Here is a 23346-nt window from a genome sequence, read left to right as displayed (position 1 = left end):
GCACCATCTCTTCTCTTGCAATGGACAACTTTTTACAGAAAAAGAAGGAAAACCCTTTCTTTGAACCATCTAGACCAGTCACTTTCTTTGCTCCATGCTCTTTATATCTTTCCTTACATTGAATTATTTAAATTTTTTTTAACTCATTCCATCAACAAACTAATCCAAAGGCTTAAGACATCAATAAGACCATAACCAACTGTTCTTAAACTGCAGAATTTTTGTCAGACATAAAAGGCATCAATCTCTATACAGGAACTGACTCAATGACTGAGAGAACAATGTGCAATATTGCAAATCCATTCATCAACCATATTGGAGAAATGAACAAAATGTGATATAAATTAAACCATCAAAGGCATGCATATATATGTTATCACCTGAGAAGGAAAACCCTTCCTCTAGTTGCAACAACACAATAATTAGTTATATACAAGGAGATGAGAATAAAAAACAACAGCATAACTAGGACTCAACAAGAGGACAATGCTAGTTCCCCCATCCAAGCTTTCTTTTTTTAATATAAATTGTAAATGGGGAACAGCTCTGCTACTTGGGTCTCCTTCGGTAAGGATACAGAATGTTGTCCAGGCTGTTTTTTATGCGATTGCCCACTTTAGACGCATTCTTAGCCACGCCAAATGCAACCACGCCTGCATTCCTTCCAAACCTGCGTAATTTAAAGTTTCGGGCTTTGGATCATCAAGGATAGACATCCCCAAGAAGAATTTTAGAACTAATTTGGAAAGAAAGGCATGTAATTTAAAGTTTTATTGAACTGTTGACTTACCTGCTCACAAACTCATCCCAAGGAGAATGTGCCGGTGCGTAGGTTCGAGGTTGTGGGACAGTCTCACCATCTTTATACAGAGACCATGAGTCAGTATCATGACACATACAGAGAGCAAATGTCAAGAATTCCTGATTGCATGCTATAATCATTCTAATGCACTAAACCTTGGATGAATATGGACTCAAGAAATCACTTTGCAATACTCTCCTGCACCACTATCATTGTTTCAAGCATTTTAAAAGCGCCTATCTAATAATCTTCGTGTAATGTAACATAAGGTCATTCGTTATAATAAAAATGGCAGTTTCAATTTCTTTATTATCAAGTCGAAAAATCAAATCTGTAAATCATTTTCCAACAATATGTGGCTTCATTATAATAACAAAACTCATCTACTGAAAATATATATCTAACCATCTAGAAAAACTTCACAAAGGAAAAGGGGAAAAAAAAAAAAAAAGAAAAAGATAAAAGAAATAGGCAGGATGAGACATTAAAAACGCAATAAATGACTATTAAATACCTTCCCTCTTGTGAACACGGGAAGGAACTTCAGCATTTGCGGGTCTTGTCCCCATCAAAAACTGTAACAGATAGCTATTCGTGTCAGATTTTGACAAATAAGGCATACAGCACTAAGCAATTCATCAAAAAGTAAATTACTAGTGAAGCAAGCACACAGCAAGAAAAACATTTTAAGGAAAGCCAGATCAAAACTAAGCTAGGAGTCTGCTACTTGAACGATGGCTATGGTGAGGTCAACGTGTGTTATCTCTTTGATTGATGTCTAATAGTCACAACCTCTAAAAATTCACATATGTGATTCCTTTTTTGGTGGTTGACAATGGATAGTAATTGGATCCCTAACTCCGCCCCTCTTTTAGATTCCATGCCAACACTTTACCATTGTGCTACGCCGGCTTTGGCAAGTCAAACACCGTACTTTGAACTCCCATAAACTTTCTTACAATACCAAGATTTAATATTGAAATTGAACAAGGGACAGTAATTGTTGAGTTGCACTAGATCCACTGTTAGAGATGTAATCAAATAACTGAACAAGATAAATTCAACTAGTTTTCATAGGCAAAAGTTATTATGAACTAGGTTTTAAATATTGGGAAGAATGGAAAACAAGGGAAAAAATAAGTTAACGATATACCTCAATACCAACACAGAATGGTAATTCAGCTTGTTTCTCTTGTGGATCAGTTGAAGTATCTTTTTTCTCCAGGTGCACTGAGTAACCGACGCATGAATACTTGAACTCCATAAGACCACGATTCTCTTTAGAAGCTTTCAACTCAGAGTCTCTCACTACATAACTTGGTACTGAAATATAACTTAAAAGTGAGTACATATCTTCTGATAGATTTAACTAGCACAAAGGTAAAGGAAACAAGAAAGACACTAGGAAGTAGCAACATGGTTCATTTACAAATGAGCCACCAACAAATTAATAAACTTCAATCAGCTTTTAACAGAAGAATTCAAATTATACAATTCGAAGGACCAAGCACTGCAGATATCATAACTGTTTTTAAGACTAGCAATTAAACTTCCATTAACTAGGCCAATTCAAGTTGCAAGAAATGTCATAACTGTTTTATCAACAACTGAATAGTCTAAACCAATACTGGTCTGCTATGCAGAGCAAGCCGCAACTGTTCCATAAATATACAATGACACCGATGAAAGTCAGTCTAGTATATCGTTCAAAGTCGTTTTATCAGTCACTAACTCAAGGTCCTCGGGGATGACTCAAACACAGACACAGATCAGTATCAGGCTGTAGTTTGCTACATATAAAACTTGACAAATATTAAAAAATATGAAAACGCAGAAAACATAAGAACAAAATAGACCCATCAATTAAATAAAATGCAATATATATGACATAATATTATCTAGATGATCAACACAAACATTACTAAATTATCCTACTACCATAATACATAATAGTTGAATAATGAATATCCAATAAAATCCAAAATACATATCAATTCTCAGTGCAGAATAAACTGAAGAAATAATATCAATTATCATCCCTATTGTACCTGAATAAATACATTGTCTTCCTCACACTGTCCTCATCATTCCCATAACCTTAACCCCACTCTCAGCTTCACTTCCCTCGTAATAATTCTAATCATTTTCAGTTGAGTATCATCATTGTTTTCTTTCTTTGTCATGCTCTTCATGCTCATGACATATTAAGTAGTTAAACACATATTATATTTATGAATGTAATAATCGATTTATATAATTTATTGATTTCCCAAAATAAAAGCAAAATCAAGAGAAGTAAAAGGGCATTACTGAAAGTATGTCCTGCCTATGCTGAGTATTGTGACGAAAAAATTGAAGATAGACATTATTTGCAAAAAATGACTCAGACTTTTACTATTGCACCATGCTCCCCATAAATGTGAGAAATTGATTGCTAATTTTCCCTAATTAAAGCATATTAGAAATCTACAGACATTTATGAAATTTAACTATTTTGTTCACTTATAAAAAATAAAAACTACAAGGACACTGTAACACAAACATAAAACATCTAGATCAATAATAAATTTAGTGTAGGTAGCAATATCAACTAATTTAAAATCACTGTAGGCCACTAAACTAGAACACATAAAGGTTATGAATCTCTCCCCTCCCAACACCAAGTTAACAGGGTAAATGTTTTACCAAGATAGAGTAACATGTCATGTGTACCATTTGCATCAGTTGACTCCACTAAGATGTAGCACAAGTGATCTTATGAGATACACCAAATTTATTGTTTAGACACCCAAACACCTTTTTTTCTTTCTTCCTCTATTCTTTCTTTCTTCTCTATTCAACACAAGTAAGAAAAAACGAAGGGTTCCATTGTCATTCCCTCATCAACAATTTTGATTGAGAGCTTGATCAACCTTTTCTTGGGTTGGGTTTCTAATATTCTCTTCCATCATGCCTATATGCATGTTTCGGTTTCAATACTTTCCAAAATTGTGCTTTAATGATGTTAGAAGCTGAATCATGTTAAATCTAGGTGAAACCATGTTAGATCTAAGTTAGACAAAGATGAACTCTCGTACATCTAGATTGAATTTTTGTTGGAGGCACGCGATACTCTCGCAAGTGGTTGCTGGCTTCTCAAAAGCCGCAACATATTCCTCCATCCCGACTCAAATGATTTGCCCCCTTCAAGTGATCTTGCTCTTGAATAGTAGCCTATCACATTCTATGTTGATTTCCTAAGTTCCATCTCTTCTGGTGTCTGTATTGTTTGGAGCAACATTTACGCTAGTTACATGAGTATGGAGCCTTCTGCCTTCCCAAATTGTATTTTCTGTTCTACATGGCCTTTAGTTATGTCATCAGTGGTATTAGACTCTGAGATCGCTGTAACTCCTATAGTAACCCTCACTTCCTCCTCTTTTTTCTTCTTAGTTGGTGGATTTGAGGTTATGTTGATCTTTGTATAGCCCTAGGGTATGCCCCTTGGATTTTGTAATCCTTCTTGGATGTTTATAATACTGACTTACTTACCTATATATATTTTAGTAAATAGCAAGCTAGTGCAGTAGTATGTGTTGATCATTTAGGCAACACTATATACTTTAAATGTTTCACACATTCATTTTTTTTAGTCTCATTATTTCTATTTTTTTGTTACTTCTTAAAACTTTTTGGTCTTATAAATCTTTATAGATTGTGCAATACCATCTTTAAAGATAGTGCATCTTTTTATGTAAGGGTGTTATTTAAAAAAATCGTGATACTATATGGGGTTATCTGCATACATCTGACCCTCCCCAGACTCGGTAATGCCAAGAGCTTCGTGCGTTGGGCTATCCTTGTTTTTTTCTCTTTTTTTTTTTTCAGGGGTTACTACACTTAACTCTTTTTTTTTTTTCCTAGGTGGAACTCACACACACAGCCTCCACTGAGATTCAAACCCTGACCTCCCTTTTTTAAATAGCAAGTAAAGGTTCCAACTTAGATAAGAACATTTCTTCAATGCTTATTATAAGAATTTAAGATATAATCATCTGGGTGTTTCATTTCTTTTCTTATCATAGTTTTTTTTTTTTAAAAAAAAAAATCAGAAGGTATTAAAAAATACATTTATAGGTACAACCTAAGAATAATCAATGAAACCAGCACCACAATAAATGGCTAAAACACTAGTCCATAATAGAAAATTCTTATATCAAATAAATCACGTCGCATGCTTTAAATTATGTCTGTGTATCAATCAGGCTTAGGTCCACGATTCTTTGATACTGAGATCTCAACTCTAGATTGAAAGATGGCACAAAGACAAGCATTAAAAATAAAAATAAAAAAAAGGTTACAAATATATATATGCGTGTGCATATATAGAGTTACTGCTTTGAAAGATGACATAAAGACAGGCATTAGAACATAAAAAAAATTTTGAAACATATGTGTCCGTGTGTGTGTCTATATATATATATATATATATATATATATATAGAGAGAGAGAGAGAGAGGAAACCTTGTCGAAGGGTTCGAGTGAGGCCAACGCATGTGGGATTTTGAGATTTGGATTGGCGGATAGATGAGTAGTATAGACATCCTTTGCATGACTTGCCCTTCGACCGTGTTCCGGTGCTGGTCTGATTCAAGTTTCGATTTCTATTTTGATTTTGATTTTGATTTGGGATTCCATCTTCTTCTTTATTCACCTTCATCTCTCTCTCTCTCTCTCTCTCTCTCTCTCTCTCACCCTCTCTCTTCGTCTCTCTCTCTCTAAAAATATAATATGCATGTGTTATTTAATTGGCGGTTCATATATATGTAGTATATTGAAGGGGAGACACGATAGAATCTGGGGACCCATTTTTCAATCCTTTTCATAAAGGTTATATATTTATTTATTTTACACATTTTTTTTTTTTTATTAGCAATAAATTCACTCGTTTAGAAAAATTATATGATTAAAAAATATATGTTATCAAAATTACAAATTAAATCACGAAACCCGACCTCTGACATTACAATTTGTTGCAGGAAATTTCTTAACCAATGGACCAGTCCCGTGTTAATTCTTTTTCAAATTTTAGTGTTTGACGGTAATTTTTAAAAAGAAAACATACAGTGACAATGTAAAAATATATCTAATCAAAGCATTCCAGAATTCAACAAAAATGTTATCACAAGAAATGCTCTCATACTTTCGGTCTTCCATGAAGATCACGTGCTACAATTTTTAGTTGAGTTGGACTTGAAGACAGATACTACTACAATAAACCCAAATGGGTCCACAAGATGAAACTAAAATTTGTAATTCAAGAATGATCCAATCTCCTCCATCAGGAACCACTTCCATTCATAATTTTATATATCGACTGCTGCTTGGGTTTTAGCCCAGCCCATCCAAAACACGTCGGAGGAGTGCAAGGAGACGGCATTCAACTATAGTAGCAACATTGCCCACATACAAAAATAAAGGTGTGCTGCCTTCAAACTGCACAAACTTTACAACTATAAACCAACATAGCCTCTTGAGAAAAAGAAAAATAATAATAATAATAATAATAATAACTATAATAATACTAACAGAACTGCCTAATAGGACAATTACTGTACAAAACCATTTTATGTTAACTGCTACATTTGACGGGTTTAAGTGTGCAGATAATCGCAAGAAGCACCCTTCTTACAATGCCCATTGTCGTAGAATATGCACTTTCTTTGACCTTTGGGGAGAGGCCTGGGAGAAACTCCTGGACCCCCTCTGCCAAATGAAGACTGCCTGTTCCAAGTCCTGCCACCGCCAAAACCAGGAACTCCACCACCCTGAGAGCCCCTATCCCTTTGACCTGAGTATCTATCTCCATTGCGTTCCCACGTACCCTGATTCCCAGCTGCTGCACCCCAACTTGGATTTGCATTTCCAGATTGCTCCTGCACATTAACTCCTGAATTCCCAGTTGACGCAACCCAACCAGGATTTCCGTTCCCAGGCAGTAGCCCTTGAACAATAGCTCCTGGATTCCCAGTTGATGTGACCCAATTTAGATTTGCATTTCCAGGTGCTGTCCCTTGAGCAATAGCTCCATTCTTCATGTTAATGTTTCCTGGTGCTGGTTCTCCCCAGCCCATGTTTGCATTTCCGGGCACTGGCCCCCAACCAGTACTTGGATTATCAGGCCTAGGACCTGGGGCAAAAGTGTTACTTTCGGTAAAGCCAGTGCCCCACGATACACTGGGTGGAGCAGGAGGCTGGATGCTAGTTTGACTGCCCAGAATTGGAGGTCTCCAAGGATCAGTTGGAGGTAAAGCTGATAAGCCTGTAGTCTGAAAGTTTCCACCAGGATTCTGAACAATAGATGGAACACCACCCCATTGACTATAACCTACTGGCTGCCCGGGTGCAGGAATTGAGGAATTTTGTTCTAACATCTGAGCTGGAGTACTACCCCAGGCTTGAGATTCACTCCCTGAACCCGATCCCCATCCATGAGCATGTGATCCATCTGTTCCAGTGGATTGAAAAGTTAGTTGAGCATTTTTAGAGCTTACAAGGATACCCTGATTGGCATTCGTTGCTGGACTAAAACCAGTATGAGATCTCAAGTACTCGTTTTCAGAACCCCTTCCCCACAGCCCGCCAGAATCCAAAACTGAAGTAGGAGCCAAAACACCAATGGGTTCCACCGCTGGATGTTCTTTGCTTCCATTTGTGTTTATTGTAGAAGAATGTGTCAATAGACCATTATCAGGATTGCTTTCTTTTGGAGTTGGTGATGGAAGGTTTAAGGAATCATTTCTGCTACGAGGACTCCACTGGTCTGTAGAAAATTTAGAGACCTCAACCGAAGGAATGGTCCAGCCACTAGAAGAACTAGGCTCCATTTTCTGTAAGGATGTTCCAGAAGACTTCCCAGCATATGTTGATGAGAGGTTTGGACTAAGCACTGTTTGAGCCTTCATAAAACCATTGTCTACTGGAAGCAACTCTTTCTGAAACCTTCCAGCCAACGTATCAGTCAAAAGGATAGAATTATCTGGATTTTCAGTAGCTCTCCAAATTCTAAGATCGGCAGGGAAGTATCCAGTGTTACTCCATTTACGTAGCTGCACCACAGAAAATGGTCCCTGAACTCTTCCGGATGGATCCTGGTAGCACCACAATTTATCTGCTTCACTGATTTTTGGAACAGTTTCTGCCAAACTAGCAGAAAGAGATCCCGGTGAAGTATCTGACATGGCATCATATCTTACTACTGAATGGCTATTCCATCCAACAGTTTCAGAATTATTAGCTGAATTCAACTTCTCCAAATTGTTTGATTGCTGTGTGTCTCTGTCTCTAACTTGCTTCCATGAATTTTCATCAATTATATTGCCAACAAGAGTGGTCCCTTCACCTCTGTCCAAGTAATTTTTATTAGATATGGTTCTGTTTAATTCCCAATTCTGGTTAGAATTTTTCCTTGTACCACTCCAGGAATCCTGCGAAGAAAAACTTCCACTTCGTGGAGAAATTGGCTCCCTTCGTTTACTGTTAAAGCTAGAACCTCTTGGTCTTGCAAAAACTCCTGCATGAGTAAGGAGCAATGCTAAATCTTAGTAAACAAATTTAAACTTAATGAAGATTATGTTGAAAATAACTAGAGCAAGAATTGAACCTTGTCTGTTATCCTCCGACACTTCTTTTTCTTCTTCAGACTCATGACTTGGATCCATATTTGGATCTGCATGTATCTCTGGAATTTCCTCTAGTCTACGTCGACGCTCTTTAGGTGTCTTCAGAAGCTGCAGTTTCTCCACACATTCTCTAAGCGTGAAAGTAGGTCAAGGATAACCTTGCAACAATTTCTGGAAACACTGCCATTTCCATTTTACGCAGTGATGTGCATACATATATGTTTTTTGCTAAGCATGACATTACAATGTCTATACATATAAATACATTTTTTATAAGAAATAAACAACGATAACTAAGAATATTATTTTAAAAAGTACTATAACCACTAAACTCCAACCCAACAAAGCCTAAACACAAGTATTTGGGGTCAGATACATATTGATATCAATTCCTTTACCCTCTCCGTCAATTGGTCTCAGAAAATTTTATGGAGGAACTTACATTACAGCCTTCTTTTGAAATACATGTTAGAACTCATTTGATAGAACATCATCAAAATTGACCAGATACACAAAGTCCTTGCCCATTTCAAAGCCATAGCCTACACATACTTAACTTTAAACCAAGATTTTCAAGGATAGCCATTGAATTTAAATTCATTAAACCAAGAGAAGGAAAACCTTACAAAAAAAATGAAAAGGATAAAAAAAAGTGAGAGAGGATAAAATGAGAGTTTTTGCATATAATATTGTTGCAGCAAGAAAATGGGCATAATAAGACACAAATGCACACCCCTAACCAACCATTTACACATGCAATTCACCGGTGCAACTTATTCATCAGGTTATCACAACACCCATAACCAACCAATTACGCACGTAATTATTGTTGTTCGATTATTCATTCAAAAGCAAGAAACTAATTGAATCTCATGAAGGCACAGATGAACAGTGTATAAATAATCCAGAACATGTGCTGAAAAATAGGCAAATTGCACATAAAATGTTAAGAGGACTTCATGAACTTGAACAACAAAGGATATTCCTTCCTACGCCCTTTCTCACTTGCTCGATCACGAAGATGACTAATCCGGACTATTTCTGTTTCCATCCACTGCAATATAACAAAAAACATTATGCATGAAGGCTAATTTGAAAAAATTACAAAACACCCTAACCAACCATGAAAACCGTGAAGGCGCCTAATTTGACAAAAATCCCAGACACATGGATGTGACAATTACAGTTTTTGCAATGAGGAGATATCTTTATATTACACTAAAGAACTAGTATATTTGAATTTTAAAATTCTAATAAATTCATCGCATAATGATTCGAAATTATCTTCTATGACTTCTAATGAAGAGATGTAGTAATTCTTATACCAATAACCAATTTAATTATTGATATTATGTCTTCAATTTTGACTTATCAAAAAAAAATATATTATATCTTCAATTTTGCCAATTACTAATTTTTATAACATTCAATTTATATAATTTCATTTCATTAGTTAATTATTGAATCTGCTCGTCTTATATTTTAATACCCAGAAAGTGGGAATGCAATTACCCCTTTTGGATAACCATTAGCATCCCAAAATAGGAATCAGACATAATGGGAATTAGATTCCCATTCCATTCTTGCCAACCAGGGAAAAAAACATATTTATATGATAATACACGAACAATGATTGAAAGATTGCGCACACAAAACTTACGTCATTGACTCTCGCTGCTTGGACTTCCATAGCCTTTTCCAGAATGTCACCCTACAAGTAACCACATGTCTTCTTAAAATTATGAGTGTGTCATTTACTTGATCCAAAAAAACAAGTGAGGTATTAAAATGTCAGTTACCACAGTCAGCCTATTGATAAGTCCACATTTTATACTCTGGCGTAAACGCTTGCATTCATCCTAACACATCACAATGAAATATATGTCAGACATTTTAGATGAAAATAAAACATATAAAGGAGCAAAGTGTACACCGCAATTATCTTCCATGTCAAAATAAATCATACAGGTTACTATCTGAGCACTCCTCATAAAGAGGATGACTCCAAAAATAAGCCAATGCACATCATAAGACATACCCTTTTCACCCTGTTTGATGCATGCCTTATAACAAAAGAAATGAACTTTTCAATGCCTTATTTTAAGAGGTTGTTACATGCTCAGAAATCTTCAAACTTTTGTAGTTTTGTTTATGAGCCAAACAGAGTAATTAATTTTACTTGCACCAAAAAATAGACAAAAAGATAAGATTTGTTTTTTTTTCCTTTTTCAGATAGCAATATGAAATTTTGAAATATAAAAAATTATTTTCTATACAATAAGTTACATTCATTCACCTCAGTGAACTCCTGATTCGAAATTGTATCAATTGATATGACCTCCGTTTTGTTTAGATTCAATATTTCTAGCGCAGTATCAGTTGTCCTTTTGCCAAGTTTATATGGCTCGGTTGCTTTGCTTGTACCTGTATACAAAATTATTTTAAAAAAATAAAAAAGAGAGAAAAAAAAGTGAAAAAAATATTAGATATAAATCTTGAATGAAAAAAAGAAAGTATGGAAGAGGTAAAGTTAACTATCAAAGATGTCTAAAAGAGAGAGTTATATACCTACAACTTGGACTAGCCTATATATGTCATGCTGTTGATTACTGCCAGAAATCCTGATTCTTACAAAAGTACCAGCAACCTTGTCATGGAAATTCTCAATATCTTCAAGTAGATCCTCCATCAACTTCCGTCGTAAGTAAATTAAGTTAATATTGTGGGTATCAATTGCAGCATAATCATCAACATTGGACTGAGGTCCTCTATCCTTCTTACGGGTTTTACGTCTCCTATCCTTACCTCCCTTTATTGGGATGTCAGTGTTTCCATCAGCCTCCAATTGGTTCACTTCAGTATTGACAACAGTCCCTTGGATATCCTCTCTCTGAGAATGCTCTTTTATAAGAAAGTGAGATTCAAGAAGTTTTAACATTTCAAAATGCCCCACACGAGCTTTTCGGAACAGATTTTCAAGCCTGGAGTCGCAAATAATTTGACTTTTCCTACGAGGATCACGAAGTTCGTTTCTTTTTATATAATCAAGCAGAAGAGCCTGTACATCAAACTGCGATAATATAGATTTGTCACCATTTTTCATGTGCATTACAAACTCCAGAAGCTCTTTTGTTGCCCACTCAATGTTGCCAGAGGTAGAAGCCCCTTCAGCAGGAAAAGCTATTGCAGCACTTGGCACATCAGCTTCTTTGGCAAGGGACTTTGACCGTTTCTTGGCCTGTCTTCTTTTAGATTTAGTTGCTTCTACGTCCTCAGAACTGTCTGAACCAGAATTTCTATCATTGTTAGCATCATACAGTTCCTCAGGTGATTCTTGTTTACTTAACAAAACATCAGAGCCTTTCCATGGATTTTTAGCCTGGGCAAGTTCATTTGAGGAAAGAGATAGTTTTGCTTTTAACTCTACCCAGTAATCCTTGAAGAGATATTCCCAGCTACTCTTGTCATCAAAATATACTTGTACCTGTACAAGTACAAAAGGATCATAAAAGAAGCAAACTAGAATGATGCCACGGGAACTCCGGAAATAGACAACCAAAGATTAAGGACCTTTTTTAACAAACACAAACTGGAAACAGCTTGGTTTTCATGTTAAAAATAAAATAAAAAATAAAAAACAGTCAATCAGCAATTGTAGACATAAAATCAAGGGTACACACTCACCTCCCCTGAGGTTTTGTCAAATTACACATGGGTGGAGCATTTGGCCATTATTACACAGACCTCCCTTGTGACCATTAACAATGGGACACACATTAAGTAATACAACAGATTGTCTTTTATACCCTTATATGATTTAATAATACTTTAATAATAAAAAAAATCATGTCAAGCAAAAGACTATACTACCCACTTTTTAAATACTATATTAACTATTTATTCTCCCTCCTCTCTCTTCGTCCTCTCTCTCAATATGTTTCTCTCTCCTCTGCAACTCCTCCCACCACCGTCTTCTTCTCCAACCGTTGCCATCTCCACCAATCACCACCACCACAATACCACCTCCACCCATCTCTTCCTTATAACACTGTCAACACGATTTGTGGGGTACTCTTATTCATTCCAGTCAACTCTCTAATGCATCTCTATTTCTACAAACGTATGTATATCTATGTATAATTGTATATGTGGTTCAACTTATTCTTTCGGTTTCTGTATTTCAGTCATGTGGCTCTGCTTGCTGGTGGGGATGTGTTGGCTGTACTTTTGTTCGTTGCAATATGAAGGTTCAGTCATGGTGGTGGTCCCTCACGCACCATAGAGCATTATGTCAGATGACAGACGGAGGGTGGTGGTTCCCTTCGGATGCTACATATCCACTAATCTAGAAATCCTTCAAACATGATGGTCGGCCATGGGTTTGAATCTGTGTCTCTTTTTTTCCAACAATGCACTAATCTGGGTCCATTCAATTTCAGTGTCTTCAAATAGTACATATATATATATATATAAAAATTAGATGTATATGTATGGATCTAAATCTTCTAGGTATCTACCTTTTACCTTAGTAGAGATCTACAAGATCTCTCATCACTGTAAATGTTATATAGAGAGTGATATATAGTTCTATACATATATAATTGAAGGTTGCTCTATAAATTCTTTCCATACCCATACACAATCAACAAAACAAAAGTTCTGTAATTTCTAAGATTGTCCACACCAATTTGTTATTGGCAATATACATGTGTGTGTGTGTGTGTGTGTGTGTGTGTGTGTGTGTTAATTGATAGACAAACAGAAATGGACTGATTTGGACTCCAAATTTGGTCGTACAGTGAGTTTAAGAGAGAGAGACATAGATACAGAGAAGTACTAAACTTTAGGGCATTTTGGTATTGGTCAATGTCCTTCACAAATAAGAGCATCTCGGTCAATGTATCAATGTCGCTTTTGTCAGTTTTGGTCAAAGTTCAAGACCTCAGGGGAATACGAGTAATAAGTGCCAAACGCTCCATCCGTGTGTAATTTGACAAAACCTCAAGGGAGGTCAGTGTAAATTTACCCTACAATCAATATCAGGTACATGGGACCAACCTGTTCAAGAACTGATAAGGGAAACATTTAAATTATGAGTCAGCCAAGGTCAAATGCAGGATGATAGAGAGAAGAATGGCAATTATAGCCAAGGTCAAATTCTTTCCTACTTTTTTCATCTAAAACCCCCAATAATCCCCGTCAATTATTGAAAAAAGTAAAAACCATGCTACTTCTAGATTATTAAGTGCATGAAACTCCAAATTCCTTTTTACATTACACACACAAAAAAGGTAGCAAATCCTTTGGAGTTCCTAAATAATCTTATTTATAAGTTTGCAATTACAAAATTTAAAATTGTAAAAAACTGGTTTTTATCATGAAGATTCTTGGAAATCTTATATTCTCCCCATAAAGAATTTTACTTACCACGGAATTTGGTATTAATAAATTTTGTTTTAAAAGAATACAGCAAAAATAATGGATTTGTCTGAATACAAAAATTAATTAAAAATACTTCTTGTTTGAATTACAACTTATTTGATTAGTCAGTGTGGCTGCAGTTGGATGGGACAAATTTTACAATTTTTATTGACCAAAAATAAATAATTAAGTTGTTTATCGTTTGATCATAAGACACATATGCATTGCTGACTGAAATCTGTTTAGATAACAAAATGGTACAGTTAACCCCAATTTTTTTCACAAAAGTTTCTTAAAATCAGTATGAAATCTTATTGAGTCTATAGCTTTAAAGCCCAGCATTTTTATACAAATACTTTGTACTACTAAATTTTCAAGGATTTGCTGAGGCACAAACCTCCATTACTAGTTCCATTTAGAATGGCAAGCTGTTCATGAGAGCAATCACTTTGTTTATATAATGCCAAAGGTTAGATTTGTATCCATTCCACACCTCCTAGCACCTTCAATTAATGGGATAACGTCAGATAATGACCCTTAAAACCCTAAATTTAAAAATCTTCATCACCTTAGAGAGACATAGATAGAGAGAGAGAGAGAGAGAGAGAGAGAGAACATTGATATTAGTAAACCAAACGAAAAACATGTGTTACCCTTACACAGATGGCCAAAAATGGGAATGGTGCATTAGGTTGCTAATTGCCAGCTTAAAACTTTTGTTAAGTATATGAAAATGATTACTAACGTGTTCTCCTTAAATGATGCGTTACATCAACTCTTTTAGATACTTCCTAAACAGAGACAAAGGGTAGCACAGAAAAGTAGACAAAAGTTACCACGTTATTCTGACCAAACACATGTAAAGAAGCTAGTTCAAGAAAATGAACTTACGTACGCGACGCGACTTGAATATAAGAAGGTTGACAAGTAGAGGGTGGAAACAATAAACACTATAATTAGAGTAAGGCTTAATACAACATACATGAAATTAAGCAAGAATAAGAAAGTTAAGGAAATTGAAAATGCGGGACATAAACTTTATTACAACACAAAAGATATACATACAAATGAAGTAAAAATAATAGCTAACAGGAAGACAAATATAACAAGTTCCAACTGCACTAGGAAAGAAGATAGGATAATATTGGTAGAACTTATATCAATAAAATATAACTAGCTCTTATATACCATAAGCTGGACAAAATGAACACATTAAAGCACAATTTTGGTTACATGATAATTGATTTATTCAAAATATATCCATAGAAGGGAGAGAATTAAATAGAAGAAAGTCTAGTCATGTAAGAAAATACTGTAAGACTATGAAACGTGCATCATGGACAAAGATTTGGATGTAAAAAATAAAATACATACATACATATATATATATATATATATATATATATATATATATAATTAAAATTAAAAAATAATAATAATCTCTAGAAGGCCATCCTAGATTTTACATTGGGATAAAATCTTACCATAGCAAATATCAATTCTAAATGAAGATGAGTATTTAAAAACCTTTAAAAATAAATTAAATAAAATTAGATTGACTAGCATGCAAAGACCGTAAGGTTATCTCAAAGACAATTTAACATCGCAAAATAGTATACGGTTTAATCATATATTTTGAAGAAATTCAAGAAAAATAAGAGATTAAAAACCCAAAAACCAGGTAGTTAAATTTAAAAAGGACGAAAGTAGAATTATATAAGAATAAGATGCTAATATAAGCAAAACGAAATTTAAAGGGTACATTACCTTGACCTCCCTGAGGTTTGGCTTTTGTACTCACACATTAAAGTATTAAACTTTGGCCAAAATTGTAATAAACCTCCCTTGAGGTTTGGCAAAAATACAGTTAGTCCCCTTGTTGTTAAATGCCCATTAGTGCTGTCACAAATTTTTATGTTAAATGCCAAAATTATAATTGGAATGAAATTGCACAACTGCTCCTCTAATCCCTTTTAATTATAGATTTGCCACATATTTTACTATATATTAACTACACCTTTAAATATAATTTGATATTTTATATATATAATATATAATTACTAAATTTACCCAAGCATTAAAATTAGTAAATTATATAAATAAATAAAACTTTTTAAACTGCATTTTTATATTTTTAAAAATTAGCTGACATCAAATATCCCTACACTCTCCTCTTCACACACAATCCTACCCCCCCCCCCCCCCCTCTCCCGCGGGTCCACTATCTAAAATTAATAGTTGCCTTATTTAGGTATGAAGCTTTACAGCAATATCTCCAATGAAATTTTGGGTGACTGCAACTATAATTGAATGGAAGAGAAGAAAGTCAATTGATTGAGAATCCCAGAAGTTGTGGTGTGACATACAAATTAAAACCGTGCAGTCCATAACTCCATATATCTATGTTAACCTTATATATATATATATTTATATGAGTAACTAATTGAGTTTTATATATGTGAGTTATGTGGATCTTGTTCCAGCGGCCCCATCAATGTTGTGGACATCATATGTTTGGTTACATGTATATATCATGGCCTGAACATTCAGACGCTAACAAGGGGGTCGTACCTGGTGTAACCTAACAGAATTTGGTTATTGCAGTTAGTGAAATTTTATCAATCCTGCACACCATAAGATGTGTTGACTCAGCTAAATCCCCAGGGACTCGGCTGATTCTCCAGGGACTCCAGCGAGATTTATCCGATTCCTTGGGGAATCGGCTCATGTGGTTTTGATTCCCACCGATATATTGGTGATACTCAGACTCGGACGCGTCCGCTAAGACTCGGCTGAGACCGAGAACTATGGTATATATATATAACCAAAGAATGATCTGGTGAACACGTACACACACATGTATATATATATGTATGTATGTATACTTTGGCTATATAAATTTAGAATGATCTAATGAATGGTCTTATATGCTTGATTATATATATATATATACACACACACATACATATATAGTATATCTTTGTATACAACAATAAGTTCACTAGCCGAAGGGTGATTGCGAGAGAGAGTGGTTGTTGTGGAGGAGATTGGAGGGACGGTCACATCACATGGAGATAAAGAGAAGATCTTAAGGTCATATTGGTCATTTAAGCACAAAGATTGATTAGGTTAAGCACAAAAAACAAAAACAAAAACCAACCAAAGGAGATGAGGTTCGGTTCTTAGTTCACCACCCATACCAAACAAACACGTCAGAGTAGCCATACCCAAAAACCACAAAAAAAAATAAATAAATAAAGATTCCTATATATGCTTTAGAGTTCCTATAGAGCATCTGAAATAGAAGTACACAAGGAGAACGAAATATAGAACCCAAAAGCCAACAGAAAACATATTAGTTTTAATTTTAAACCAATGGAAATTAGCCGAGATGGTATGATCTCTCCTTCCCAAAGGGGGAGGTTGAGAGTTCAAGCCCTGTTAGGGGCAATATAGTGTGTGTGTACTTGTTTGCTTGAACTTTTGAATAGTAAAAAAAAAATAAAGCAACAACCACCCCACCGTAACAACAATGTCATGACTGCAATTTGATAGTCCAAGAAAATTCAACAATAAATGAATTGAAGTACCCAAGAACACCACCTTATCCAAGCTCATGGTTGCATCATCATACAACAACATTAAAATAAAAGTGACCCAGTTAAAGCCTTCTAGCTATGTTTCAATTCAACTATTATAGGGTTTGAGAAAAGAATTATAAGTGTTAATGTATCAACAACTTAGCTTGCAAAATATAATAGCGAATAATGTCATACATTTGACTATGGAAACTGAATCCTTCCCTCCCATCCTTGCCAACAAGAATGATCACGCCACCCAAAAATAAAATAAAATAAAAGCAGAGAAAAGAAGAAAATGAGATCGAAACATGTTCATCTTTTTTTCTTTCTCTTTTTTCTTTTTTGTCCCTTTGGTTAGGTAAGAGCAATGCACATACCTCCTTGTTTCCCGGCTCATTATTTTCGATTAACATCACGGTTTTCAAGCAACTCTCACAAAAGCCTTTCTTTCCTCTAACGCAATAGATAACAGCATCTTTGATGCACCCTTTGCACAAGGAAAATGTACAAGTATAACACATATAGTAGGCATTCTTCTCACAGTTGCTACAAAGATGCCAACCTGAAATGCAGGAAAATAGTAACACTTAAAACGAACAATCCAAGACAAAATTCCTTTAAAATTAGGAATAACTCTTGCAAAATAGAACAGATATACTGCACAAATGAAGTAACAAAAAGATATGTTTACAATATTGTCCCATATGAGGTCACCACAACACACAAGTTTCACAACAATAAGGGGCTTACAATGAGAAATAAATTCATAAAAATTTCTCTAACTCAGAAGTTTCTGGTTAGGCTTGAAGATCTAGAACTCTACCAACAGTTAAATTTGGATACTGAATGTTAGATGCTAAGGAAGTAACCCATCTAATGCCTCCAATTAGCCAAGAAGAGGGAAGTTGTAAAGCAAAGAGATGTTGCAAACGGATCGAATTGAACTCAGTAGAAACAGTATTAAACAACAGACTCTAATTGTCCCCATTCACTATTATAAGTACTGGGTGTGAATCCAGTTTTGCAGCACATGCTATTATATTCTTCCTCACTATCTCAATCCATATACTAAAATCAACCCAATAAAGTGTTTTTCCCAACTATTTGGGGTATTTCGGTCCATATAACTACCCATATAAAATCAAATTCTTCAATCCTTCCTTTTTTCCCTTTTTTATCGATAAGTTTGTTGCTTTTTTTTTTTGGGGGGGGGGGGGGGGGATTTAGAAAAGTTTTTTCAGATATTAGAAACCTGGAATATTATTTCTAAAATATTATAACTATGTCATCAGACATATCTAGAAATTGATGATATAGAGATGTTGGTGCTAGATTGTTTAGTCCATTTTTAGGCAAACATTATGAAAAGCCTGCACCACTTAGAAAATAATCTCCACAAGAAGTGGCCAGAGCAACCACTACAGAAAATAACAACAATTATAGATAGCGTCACAACTTAAGTAGTAACAAGGAAAGTAGAAAAGTAGTAACAAGGAAAGAGTTATTTGGTAGGTTCGATGGTCCCAATAAAATCAATAACTCACCTAGAATTATAAGAACTTCATTTCACATCATACAAAATTTCCACTTTCATTTTTATTTTCGGTTCAGCTCAGCACAAGTTAAAAGCAAACCTAGGCTCCAAAAAAGCCCTGGGCTCATCAAGGCTCAGCAAGAAAACCTCATCCTACTACAAGTTAGGCACCTTCAATCATGCTCATCCTTTCAGCAAGGTTCCAGGCTCAAAAAAAAAAAAAGAAGGGTGCCTCTTGTTTTTTTAATCATTCATTCACATCGTTCTCATTGTATTTTTAAATGAACATGAATTTACTAATCTACATCAAAATCGTTGTTTAAACGTAATGTGTGCTTGACGGAATTCATGCACTTATGTGACTACTTCATTAAATGCATCCCGTGCTTTATTTTTTATTTTGACTATAATATAATACATGTTCAAAATTATATAATTACATGAAATTTGTTCTTTATTGTTGCACAATTATAATGGTATTTGATTTAGTTAATGCATATGCATATCATAAGTTTATGTGACCACTTATGTTTAATATTCATTTCTAGAGACCTCGGCACCTTAGTTCGCATTGGGCCATTTATAACTATATCTCAGCTCATCCTTTAGAAATTTCATAAAATTAAAGCTAGTAAAACAATAACTAGTAAAAACATGAATTATACACATATAATACCCATACGTGCATATAACTAAATACTTCCATTTGCCCTGCAGAATTTAAATGTAACAAATACTACGCGTACTTTTGAGTTGAATCATATTATATGCATATTAAATGTTTTACGTATCATACAGTGTGAGAAAACTTCACTACATAAATATTGTAAAAAGATTTTGACCATCTTTAATCATTTTATTATAACAAATAGTGAATTTTAAAAATAGTGTGCCACAATAACATATCTTTCCTAATTATTTCATTATTCAAGACTCCAGTCAACAAGAAATTTAATTTTTTTTTTTTTTTTTTTTTTTTTTGATAGTACAAATTTAATATTTTATATCTTGTAAGCCAAAACTAGTATAGTCTAATATTACATATCTAGGATTTTTTTTATTAAACTTTGAAACGAATTAATTCGACTATATAATTATACCAACTTAGCTAAAGCTTTATAGCAATACTTAGAGATATAGAATACGACATTTATACTTTTGGTTAGTCCAAAATAGGATATCTGAACAAAAAATATCCAACTCTTATATCTTTTAATATACTTATTATAAGCATGAATTTCATTAGTCTTATAATTTGTTGAATATTGAGATATGATAGAAAATATATTATACACAACAAATAATACATAAATGCTACCATATTTTGTATCCTGATATTTTATTGGCATCCATATTATTCATGTGTCTAGGAAGCACAATCACTCCTCTGGGGGTGTTGTGGTCGTGTCAGGCAAGGACACGCGTGAGACATGAATTTGACATGACTAGAAGTGTCATGAATTTGAATATTTATTTTCCTGATTGGACATAGTTAGAGCACCGCCAGGACTTGTCTAGAAATAGAGTATTTATGAATGCATTGCATATCATTCTAGGGGTACAAGTGTACAGCTACTCCTTTTACAACATTGATCAAATAAAGGGCCAAACAAGGTAAAAAATTTCAAAGTCTCATCTACAAATGGAGTATTTATGGGTCGTCACCATCATCATCATCATCATCATTCTTGCCTTAATCCCATATGAATGGGGTCGGCCACATGAATTTTCCCCCTCCAATCTTTTCAATTACATGTCATTTCACCTACTATCTTTAACTTTTTTAATCATTTTTAATAACCACATTCCATGTTATTTTTGGTCGCCCTCTCCGTCGCTTGCCTTCTATTAAAACTAGTCTTCCTCATTTGACAGGCACGTCTCTTGGAAATTTGGAAGTCACTTAAAGGTCAATAATCAAGCATTTCAAGGATGACAATACTCCTAATGAAGCACAAGCAACTATTTTAAACTGCTTCCCAATCTTAAATTTGTGCACTGGGCAGGTTCTCCAAATAAAGTCCCTATTCCTCAAAACCACTTCACTCCTACAGGTTTTGTTCTCATGTACTTCAAACCTTTTACGGAAATAAATAAAAAAATAGAGAAATGTAGCAATTTCAATACATATCAAGAATGCATAATTAAAACCACAAGGATTTTAGTGCTTGTGAAGCCTTGAATACTTGTTAGTTGCCAAGAACTACTCACTTCCAATCCATTTGTGAAAAAAGATACCCAGTGCATCAATCTTTGAGAATGCAAAACAACCAACCCAATTATTATTGTTAACAACCATATACTCCAAAAGCTTAAGTAGTTAGAGAAGGTGTAACTTAAATATTTAAATCCTTCAACACGCCCCTCACGTGTGGCCATCTTTTGGTCTAACACGTGTTTCAATTGTTAACAACCAACTACTCCAAAAGCTTAAGCTGATAGAGTGAGTGTAACTTAATTATTTAAATCCATCAACAACTATTTAAAAGAAAGAGCAGCAAATACAGAAACACGATCAGCATATACACATTGGTTGGCAAAAAACCAAACATAGAGATAGCAAAACGGCATGTTCATGTGTGTTGAAGAATGGAAGAGATTAATGAAAAAAATAACGATAAAATAACTTATATCTGTATGTATATTTTGTATAAAGCACAATGTGATATGGGAGAGAAAATTTTACCACAATTCCAATGTCCCTTGGTTCGAAAGAATGCTTCATCCCGATTAACACATGAAGGATGATACGCCTTATTACATCCCCTAAAACCCCCAATAACAAACTCAATTAGAAACAAACCCAATACATAAATGAAACATAAAACAATTTACAAACCCTAGAAAACTAAGTTCCAGGATTTTCTAACTCACCGGCGATCACATAGAACGAGCTCTCCACCATCGAAGCAAATAAAGCAAACGTCCTCCTCACTGGTCCTCCGCACTGGAGCTTTAACCGGAACCCCAGAATTCCTCCCTCTCTTCCGTTTCCCTCCACCTCCACCTCCACCGCTTCCTTTATCCTCCTCCGGCATCTCTGTCACGTCCATTTCTGTCTCCATTTCAGTTTCCACCATTGGAGTCTCATCCTCCTCCACCATCTCGTCCTCGCCTTTGATTATAGTCAATGACTCAGCACCTACAAGCTCTGCATCATCCAACTGCGAAACAAACTTCCCTTCACTGCCTTCTTCCACCTCCAACTCCGTCTCAATTTTGGTTCCAGAATCCTCCTCCGCCGCCGCCGCTGCTTCATCATCCTCGTCGTCCTTGGAGGTAACCGGTGACTCTGCAACAACAAGTTGTGCATCTTTTGCAGCCGTTTTCTCTGCCTCAGTCTCCATTTCAGTCTCTGCCATCGAATTTTCTTCCTCCGCCACCGCTTCACCATTTTTGACGACCGGTGACGCAGAAACAGCCTTGTCTCCGTCGTATTTTACCTCCTCCGTCTCCAATTCATTGTCCGCCACCTCCGGAATCCCCTTCTCCGCCATCGGCTCCTCGTTCTCGTTGGCTGTTCCAAGAATCACTGACTCTGCAGCAACGAACTGGGAGTCGCTCAACTTGGGAAGAGACTGGGGAGTAAACTCGCATTCTTTGGTGTTCGTCAACTCTTCAGTTTCTAGTGGCTTATCATCAATTCTTGAATCTTCGACTTCCTGAAGTGAAGATTGATATAACTTTGAAGTCTCTTCGTCGTTTTCCATGAAAATGATTCAAGCCCTAACCCTAGGTTTTGTGCCTATACACGAAATTTATAGGGGTGTCTGTAATTTTTATGAGACTAACGATTCTTCTGGAAGTGAAGATTTATACAAGTTTGAAGTCTCTTCGTCGTTTTCCATGAAAAATATTCAAACCCTAACCCTAGGTTTCGTGTGCATACATGTAAATTGTGGGGGTGTGATTTTTATGAGATTAACGATTGCTGCAAGTGACTCGTAATCGTTGAATGATACGAGTGTGTTTGTTGTGTGTACGGACTATGCTGGTTGCAGAGACGAGCAAGAGAGAGAAATATATAAATAAATTAAGAGAGTCGTTTCTCGGTGTATGGTTTCTTGAATCAAGGCCCTATTTAGTTTGGGGTACGAAACTGTCCAAGTCTTTAGCTGCAATATCGAATATGCCCCTGGGCCAGCCGACTTAGTGGGCTTAGTGGGTGGAGTGGTGGACTGTCAAGGAATATAATCTTTTATCTTCTGTTTTTTTCTCCTCCTAATTTTACAAGAAATATTGTTGGTTTGATTGCTAATACTGCCTAGCCTTGACCATATTATGAAAAGGTACGATCAAGACCAAATATGCAGAGGATCGGTGTATTTCACCTTTTCAAATAACCA

General features: G+C 35.3%; 2 protein-coding genes across 2 annotated transcripts; both read right to left on the bottom strand.

Moving 5' to 3' along the window:
• Positions 1 to 320: 320 nt before the first annotated feature.
• On the bottom strand, positions 321 to 23062 carry LOC132293944 (zinc finger CCCH domain-containing protein 19-like). Its single transcript, XM_059791622.1, has 14 exons — positions 21875 to 23062; positions 21687 to 21766; positions 17844 to 18028; positions 11033 to 11948; positions 10761 to 10888; positions 10264 to 10323; positions 10125 to 10175; positions 9448 to 9518; positions 8446 to 8600; positions 5307 to 8355; positions 1956 to 2125; positions 1317 to 1377; positions 791 to 860; positions 321 to 670 (listed from the first exon to the last, which is right to left on the bottom strand). Exons 1-10 carry the CDS (start codon positions 22708 to 22710, stop codon positions 6437 to 6439), a joined length of 4401 nt encoding a protein of 1466 aa, XP_059647605.1. The 5' UTR covers positions 22711 to 23062; the 3' UTR covers positions 321 to 670; positions 791 to 860; positions 1317 to 1377; positions 1956 to 2125; positions 5307 to 6436.
• Positions 550 to 2153, bottom strand: LOC132295722 (uncharacterized). The gene is made up of 4 exons (XM_059794014.1): positions 1956 to 2153; positions 1317 to 1377; positions 791 to 860; positions 550 to 670 (listed from the first exon to the last, which is right to left on the bottom strand). The coding sequence occupies exons 1-4, from the start codon at positions 2151 to 2153 to the stop codon at positions 550 to 552; spliced, it is 450 nt and encodes a 149-aa protein (XP_059649997.1).
• Positions 23063 to 23346: the final 284 nt, after the last annotated feature.

The sequence above is a fragment of the Cornus florida genome, unplaced genomic scaffold, assembly GCF_030987335.1.
Source record: "Cornus florida cultivar Cherokee Brave unplaced genomic scaffold, ASM3098733v1 CherokeeBrave_3.0.0_Hap2_Chr02, whole genome shotgun sequence".
Classification (NCBI taxonomy): domain Eukaryota; kingdom Viridiplantae; phylum Streptophyta; class Magnoliopsida; order Cornales; family Cornaceae; genus Cornus; species Cornus florida.
Note: the sequence above shows the minus strand (reverse complement) of the source record. Positions and strands in the feature narration are given on the sequence as shown.